The sequence below is a fragment of the Rattus rattus genome, chromosome 8 (assembly GCF_011064425.1).
Source record: "Rattus rattus isolate New Zealand chromosome 8, Rrattus_CSIRO_v1, whole genome shotgun sequence".
In the NCBI taxonomy this organism is placed as follows: Eukaryota; Metazoa; Chordata; class Mammalia; order Rodentia; family Muridae; genus Rattus; species Rattus rattus.
The window spans coordinates 23289879-23297976 of NC_046161.1; the positions used below are offsets into that span (position 1 = coordinate 23289879).

The following is an 8098-nucleotide window of genomic DNA, read 5'->3' on the forward strand; positions in this document are numbered from 1 at the left end:
GAGTGCTTGCTAGGAAGCGCATAAGGCCCTGTTAGGTCCCCAGCTCCGAAAAAAAAGAACCAAAAAAAAAAAAAAAAGAAGAATTAGTGATGTGTTATGACGTTATGTTTGTGGAGGAGATGAGTTATCCTCAAAAACATCACGTCAAAGTTACAAATAGCAATCACTAAGAGCAGGCATGGTGTCATCTGATCCTATGAAATGCCGAGAATAAGCAAAACCACAGGCACAGAAAGTGGATTGATGGTTGCCTGGGACTAATGCCAAGTGTGTGAGGAAAAAAAGTGGTTTGACTGTTCAAGGAAAGAGTAAAGAAACTCTTCAGTCATTTGGTCAAAATGGACTGAAGTAACAGGTACACATCTCTGTGAACACACTAAAGACCATTTAGTTGTACATGTTAAATGGCCGTCTTCTTGCAAAGCGAATCATGTCTCAACGAACTCTTAAGCAAAAGGACGCAGGGCATGCAGCTCTGTGACAGAACACTTACCCAGCATGCACCAGGCTCTCCAAGTTCTATTTCCAGCAACGCAAGGGAAAAAAAGTTAAAAAAATTAAAAATGAGATTACCGATTTTCCCTTAGAGCTTTATCCAAGAAAAAAGAAACATATTCACTGTATTTTTTTTTGCAAATATTCTTTGCAGTTTTATTAGTATCAATTCCAAATTGGAGATTATCTGCTTGTCAACTTTGTGAAAGTTACAGACAAAATGTAGTGTATCCATGTGACTAATACTTCACAGTGAAAGGGAAGAATCTATGACGTATGCTGCACTGTGGAAATCTGAGTCAGGTCCAACACAGTGTGCTTTCATTCCTATGGAATGTCTGATAAAAACAAAGCTAGGAAGGAGGGAAGCGAGACCCTCCCTGTGGCGGCAGAGGGGAGGAGAGCTGGTTGGACCTTGGCTGGGCTATTAGACACCTTCTAAGTGTCTTCATCTGCAACTAGTTTATTATGCACATGAAATTATTTGTTTTACATATATTTGTGGAATTCACTAAATGGGTGGTTAGTGTAATGATAGAAATGCAAAAGACAGATTTGTTTATCTGCTTGATCTTGACAGCACAACCACAGGTTAGATATCTTAGAATCCATTGTAAAGTTACTTTTGAAATGAGTTAGAAGGGGCTGAGGGGATGATGGAGGAGAGAACCTCTCTGAATGCATCTTTTCAGGTAGGTGTGGGTTTTGAGTTGTACTGGTGGTTTACAGTTATGACACTTATCTCAAAAAGCATGAACATATAATTGTTATGGAACATTAGTGGGGCTGGTCCAGGCAAACCACTCCACCTGATGTCTTAAAGATTTATTTCTCTCATTTTAAGTTTGTGCGTGTCTGCATGTGTGTGTGTATGTATGTGTGTATGTGTGTGTGTATGTGTGTGTGTGTATGTATGTGTGCATGTGTGTGTATGTATGTACACATGCATGCAGAGGCTGTCTTATTTAGGATTGCTATTGCTGTTATAAAAAATTATGACCAATAGCAACATATGGAAGAAAGGGTTCGTTTCGGTTTACAGTTCCAATCACATGGCGTCAGTGAAGGAGATAAGAGATCCTGCAGAGCAGGAACTAAAGTAGAGGCCATGGTTGTGTGCTGCTTACTGGCTTGCTCCCCATGGCTTGCTCAGGCTTTCTTCTTACAGCACCCAGAACTACCAACCTAGGGTTGGCACCCTCTATGGTAAGCTGGGCTTTCCCATATCAACCATCACACAACAAACTACCCTACAGACTTGCCCACAGGTCAATCTGATGGCAACATTTTCTCAGTTTAGCTTCCTTCTTCCAAGATGGTATTAGCTTATGTCAGGTTGATATAAAATTAGCTAGCACAGATGCCCTTCAGGACCCTTGGTGTTGGGTCCCCTGGAGCTGAAGTTGCAGGTGGGTGTAAGTGCTGGGAGCTGAATTCAGCAGCAAATACTCTTAACTTCTCAACCCTCACCAGCCCTGCCCCCACCTGCTGGTTTAGACTGTAAGTCACATGATTAGTGTTGGTTTAAGGCCTTAAGGAGCAGCTTCTGAAACCAGTTAATGGTTGCCTGGCTTCCTGCTGTGCTCTTCACCTTTGTGTTGGTAGCTGTCCTGAGGTGGGAGAATCCACACTGTGGAAGCTGCCCTTGTCTCTGAAGACATTGTGGAACCCAGCTACTTTTACACACACACACACACACACACACACACACACACACACACACACACACACACTGCACGCATGAATGCATGCATGCACGCACACACATGTACATGCACATAAACATATACACACATTCATACACACATTCACTCACACAAACACAATACAAACATGCATACATGCATATACACACATACACAGACACATACCACACACAGAGACACACTGACACATACATATTCATGCACATGCACACACATGCACATAAACACATACACACGTGCACACACATAAACACACATACACATAAACATATATACACATACAGAAAAACACACATATAGACAGGTGTGCAAGCATGCGCTCCTGTGTGCATGCATTCGTACACATTCACACAAAGACATACCATACACAAAGACACACATGCACACATGCACACATGCATGCACACATACACAGACATATCACACATATAGACACACAGACACGCTGACACACTGGTATACACCGATACACTGACACACACACACACACACACACACACACACACATTCACACATGCACATAAACCCACACACACACACACACACACACACACACACACACTCTAAGAATCTGGGTATTAAACTCCAGTCCTCATGTTTATAAAGCACGTACTTTACTGACTGAGCCATCTCCTCATCCCCTAGGGTACTTTTCAGTGATCTGAGTCATCTGAGTAGTCAGAACACACAAAAATGAAAATATCCCTATTGCTTCGTTCACTGGGCAGTTTTGGGTGGGTCAATTTTGATTCTTTCTGCCCTTGAGAAGATTAATAACCAGGACACTAGTCTGAATGGCTGTCTAATTGTTCAGCTACTTCAGTCATAGTTTCTTCTTTGAATTTGTAAAACATTTTTTCTTTTTAGAAATTGTATTTAGCATTGCTTAAGACAGTAAGCCACCCCCAAGACTTTCTGTCTATTATCTGGGTAATTCCTTTTGTATATTTTCCAGGAATTTTACTGGGGATAGTTTATCCTCATCTCCTATGCCCCCTCCTCTTCAGAACTGTCATAAAGAAGACATCTTGAAACCTCTCTTTTCCATGTGCACTCTGACCCCGGAAGTTGAAGGAGGGCATTGTCACATCATCACTTGCCAACCAATCAGGGGGATCCTCCCTTCAATAACCTTGCTAGTTCACACAAGTTCTCAGGCAGCTTCAATGGAAGGAGGGAGCCAAGGAGGCCCTCTGTAAGTCTGAAGATGATCATTACAACATGGATTGTGTACATCTTGGCCCGGAAGAGCATAGGGCTACCCTTTCCACCAAGGGTGAACTCGGTGAGTGCTGGCGATGGCCCTGTGGAACTGTACCCAGCCCATCTTCTCCCCTTCCGCACTCCTGCTGTGCTTCGAAGACCTCTCCTGTCACATCACATTGGTCTTAGTGGTGAGGGTGGGAGCTACTCTCTGGGGTTCCTGAGGTCATCATCTTATCGATGTGTTCCAGGACATTGAAGTTGAAGAAACTGAGGCTGTATCTGTTGTGCAGCACTGGTTGAACAAAGTGAGTAGAATTCTTCTATGGCTAATTACCCAAAGTTTTAGACTGCAGGGGTGAATGGGAGCTAGGAATCGGGACTCCATTCTCTTTATACCTGAGAAACTCATTGTTTACCAAATCCCCTACCTAGAGTAGAGTTTAATTCATCCCAATGCCTGAGAGGATTTGGGGTTTGGGGCTGGTAAGAGAAGTGCTGGCATTGTTACTCACTGACTTATCAAACTTCTAGAGGAGGGAATTCTGTTTAAGGTGGTCCAAGGAGTACCATGGGATAGGGCCCAAGGGCTTAGTGGAGCTTCTCAGAGATTCCAAAGAGAATAGAAATGCAGAAGCTTTATGTAGAAGGTTATAGTAACGGAGTGAGAGTGGTGTGTGTGTGTGTGTGTGTGTGTGTGTGTGTGTGTGTGTGTGTGTGTGTTTGTGTGAATAAATGTATATGTGTAGTTTTTGTGTGTATGTGTGTGTTTGTGAGTAAATGTATGTGTGTGTTTTGTGTGAATAAATGTATATGTGTAGTTTTTGTGTGTGTGTGTTTGTGAGTAAATTTGTGTGTGTGTGTGTGTGTGTGTGTGTGTGTGTGTGTGTGTGTGTGTGTGTACTGTGATGGGAGGAGCAAAGAGAAAGGAAGAGGAGAGGAGGCACTGGGGAGTGATCAGATAAACGGAGCCAGGCACTTAAAGAGGGGACTTACTCATCCTTCAGACTGAAGAAGAGGCTTCTCGGAGCATAAAGGAGAAGATATCCATTAACGACCCTTGCACCCAGGGACATGACATACATGTGACCAGAGATTTGGTAACAGAGTTTGGGAAAGTGGGGGTGAGAGTGTGGGGTGAGGCTGACGACCCTGGGTGGGATGGATCCTGGGCAAAGGGCACATCCCAGCCACAGGTGTCCACACTGGTTAGTAACCCACATGTGTTCCTCTGGATTTCTAGGTGAAGCACCGTCTCTCCAAGTGTGACATGTTAACAGACCCGAATCAAGAAGTCCTGGAGGAAAGAACAAGGATCCAGTTTATAAGATGGAGGTGTGGTACCCGGGGGCAGGGGAGTCTTACTGAGAAGGCCCCTGCCTGTCTCTAGGATCCCTGGCTAGATCAAACACATGGCTACTTTGCTCTAGACATGCAACCTCTTTTGGTAGAGAAATTCCTCAGTCATGCCTTGGGGACTTAGGAGAATATTCTTGCTATCTCGAAAGCTTACATTGCATACATTTTAAGTGACTTCGGGAGTTGGGCAACTAGGCTTGCCTTCCACTTTCTAAATGCTTCTGAATGTCTTTCAGATTCCTGTTATTTTTGCGCTTGAATTGTTCAGAAGTGGCAGCACTTTAAAGAGCTAAAAGAAAATAAGCTCTTAAAATGCAAAAGCCAGAGCCCTCATCTGCGGCTTTGCAGCGCGGAGGTCTCCCAGCGCCAGAGGCAAGAATTCTGTGACAAAGCATGTCACTTTCCTGCCACCTTGGTGCAGCTCGGTCGCACAGCCTCTCTTGGTCCTGAAGATACTAGGACTTCAGGTGGAGGAGGCAGGCCTGAAACTACCCCATGTTCCTCCTGCAGAGGCACCTTATTTGTGTGTGTGTGTGTGGTTTCTGAATCCACCAGTCTTTTGGCCAGGTCATCACATCTGCCCTTGGACTATTCCCCGTGTGATTAAAGGGTTTGTGCTTTCCTCCTTCCCCTATGCGTGCCTGTCGTCGGCTTGGCTCTTCCCTCGAGGAAGCTGTACTTCTCAGCAAGCTTAATTTTGCTTCAGGATTCGAGTATTTGTGTGTTATTGTAGACTATTCAAATATGCATGGACTCTTCTAGGAAGGGATAAGCAACAGGGGGATTTCAGAGCTACCTAGAGAGGAAAATTTCTCTAGAAACCTGTGAAGGCTCCTAGACATTATTGACTGGATTTCCAGCTTTTCCTTCCTCCCTACGGATGGAGTCTGGAGTTAACAACCATTACTCTCCATGGTTTGGGCAGTACTGACCCCATCTTCTAGTCTTGCTCTAGCCTTGGCAGTACAGTTAGTTTAAAATTTTTGACGTAGGCAAGAGACATCAATCATTTATCTCTGTATAATTTTTCCACTCTGAATCTTCAGTGGAGATTGGAAATGAACAATCTGTTCTTTCCCATAATGCACTGGTTCTGGCGTTTTCTAATTAGTTCTGGTAAGTCGGTGGTCGGTGGAACATGTTCTGCATTCTTTTGGTAGGTATGCATGTATCATCCTGTTCTTGCTAGCTGGTCTGGAGAAAACAAGAGAGCAAAGCACAGCCCCATAGATCATGGACATAAAGTTAAGCAGGCAAGCAGGGTGTGCGGAAGTTAGTGTTAGGGAACCCTGTAGGAGGGCCCAAGGGTACAGCCAGTGGCCTGGGCTACATGTTTATTAGGCACTGTGACAGATTGTCTCAGGAAGGTTCTCAGGGGGCTCTTTGCACAGACTGGCTCTTTAATGGGGGCGCTATTAACAGAGAAATGGCAAACAATAGAGAAAAAAGAAACCTATATACTAGGCGCAGTTTATATCCTAGGTACTTACAAGGCTCAGGGCCCTGTTTTCGGAGGGGGCCCTTTCTCCTAGGCTGGGGACAATTGACTTTGTCTACTTTAGCTCCTTTTTTTGACAGCGCTTCTCAACCTTCCTTATGCTGTGACCCTGTAATACAGTTCCTCATGTCGTGGTGACCTCCAACAATAAAATTATTGTATTGCTACTTCATAACTGCAGTTTTGCTACCATCATGAATCATCATGTAATTATCTGATATGCAGGATATTGATATGTAATCCCCGAAGGGTCCTGACCCACAGGTTGAGAATAACTGTTGTATGGGCTCCAACTGTTTCTTCCTGGTAGGAGCGGTGATCACAGTCATATTTCCCCTCTTTCAGTGGGCAGAGGGGTAGAGCAGGAGGGATTTCCAGTTCAAATCTAACAGGGCACTGACCAACAAGCTTAGTTCTCTTAGTCCTTCTAAGTAGGGAGTATTTGATGGTCACTACAGGACTCTGGAAGGGACGAGCGGGAAATGACAGGAGAACAGAAAAGAGAGGAAGTAGATTAGAGAAGGGAAGGAATTTCAGCACAGGGAAAGAAGGCAAACAGTGGTAGACTTAAGTGCTTGCAGCCTGTTACTAATCCTAAGAGTATATACTAAAGCAGACAGCAGTTCGGAAGGGGGAAGTTACACAGTTCCATCACCTTGTTGGGGACCAGCTTGTCTTTCCCTGCATCTCCTTGGAACCACTTGCTGTCCGCATATAGTGGCTGGGTACCTCACAGGTACTTTGTTAGTTGAGATGTGGGCTCTCAGGCCCATGCAGTTCCAGTAGCCCCACTAGGCTTAGTTGTTATAAAAAAGCAGCTCAGAATCCATGTTGCAATGGTGTTTTCCAGCCACACCCGTATCTTCCAAGTGCCAAGTGAAGTTATGGATGACGTCATTCAGGAGCGAATAGATCAAGTGAGACGGAGGTAAGCTCTCGCTCAGAGTCGCTTTGTATGTCCACCTGGGTATGAATGGGTAGAGATGACATCGTTTGTTGGCTCCAGCATCATTTAGGGACACATAGTTCCAAGGGCCTCTGTCCTTTCTGAGTCACATTATAAATCAGAATGTGATTCTGATAAGTACATCATAGATCACATTATGATGCACTTATCAACCTCACATGGTAGGTACCTGCCTTCCCATGACTCCAGGCTGAGACCTTCTTCCTGGACTTCAGTTCTAAAGTTTACACACAGCATTGGCTTGTACCTGTGCTTCCCAGCCAGCCCATGTCTTGGGCTGTGGTTTGGGTTTGAGATATAGATTGGTTCTGACAGCAGCCTTCCTTTGGTCTTTTGCAGCGTATCTCAAATCAGGTGTGACTCCTCCTGTGATCCATGCTACGATCCATGCTGTGATCCATGCTACAGAAATTCTTGCTCAGAATGCTAAGGTGAGGAGACCCATAGGTAAGGGCCTGGATGGACAGGGCATCTAGCCTTGGCTGTAGAGGGGAGAGACCTAGCATAGAGAGCTTTACCTTTTCCTGAGTGAGAGAGATGCACGCAGGGCCAGTGGGGCGGGGGAAAAGTGGAAGTGGCTGTTCTGACTCTGCTCAGAGCAACAGGGTCTCAGCAGAAGGGTGTGTAGATTTGGAACCTGACACCAACAAGGGGCTTTTGGCCATACAGCCTCTGCTTGTGCTTCACACAAGGCCATACCTGGATATCACTACAGTTCCAGGAAGTGGAAGTCTGGAGGTAGAATACAATAGATGGAGTATACCTGAGGCAGTCAATGCATGGTATCTAAGCGAGATACCGTGGTAACTGTTGTTGGGGTGGGCATGAAAGGAATGATTGTCACTTAGCTGGAGGCCACATGCTTAAAAA

General features: G+C 44.9%; 1 protein-coding gene across 1 annotated transcript; it reads left to right on the forward strand.

The window, feature by feature from the left end:
- The first annotated feature begins 3408 nt into the window (after positions 1 to 3408).
- Positions 3409 to 7658, forward strand: Spata19 (spermatogenesis associated 19). The gene is made up of 6 exons (XM_032909230.1): positions 3409 to 3486; positions 3656 to 3712; positions 4412 to 4504; positions 4648 to 4739; positions 7112 to 7189; positions 7568 to 7658. The coding sequence occupies exons 1-6, from the start codon at positions 3409 to 3411 to the stop codon at positions 7656 to 7658; spliced, it is 489 nt and encodes a 162-aa protein (XP_032765121.1).
- The last annotated feature ends 440 nt before the right edge of the window (positions 7659 to 8098 follow it).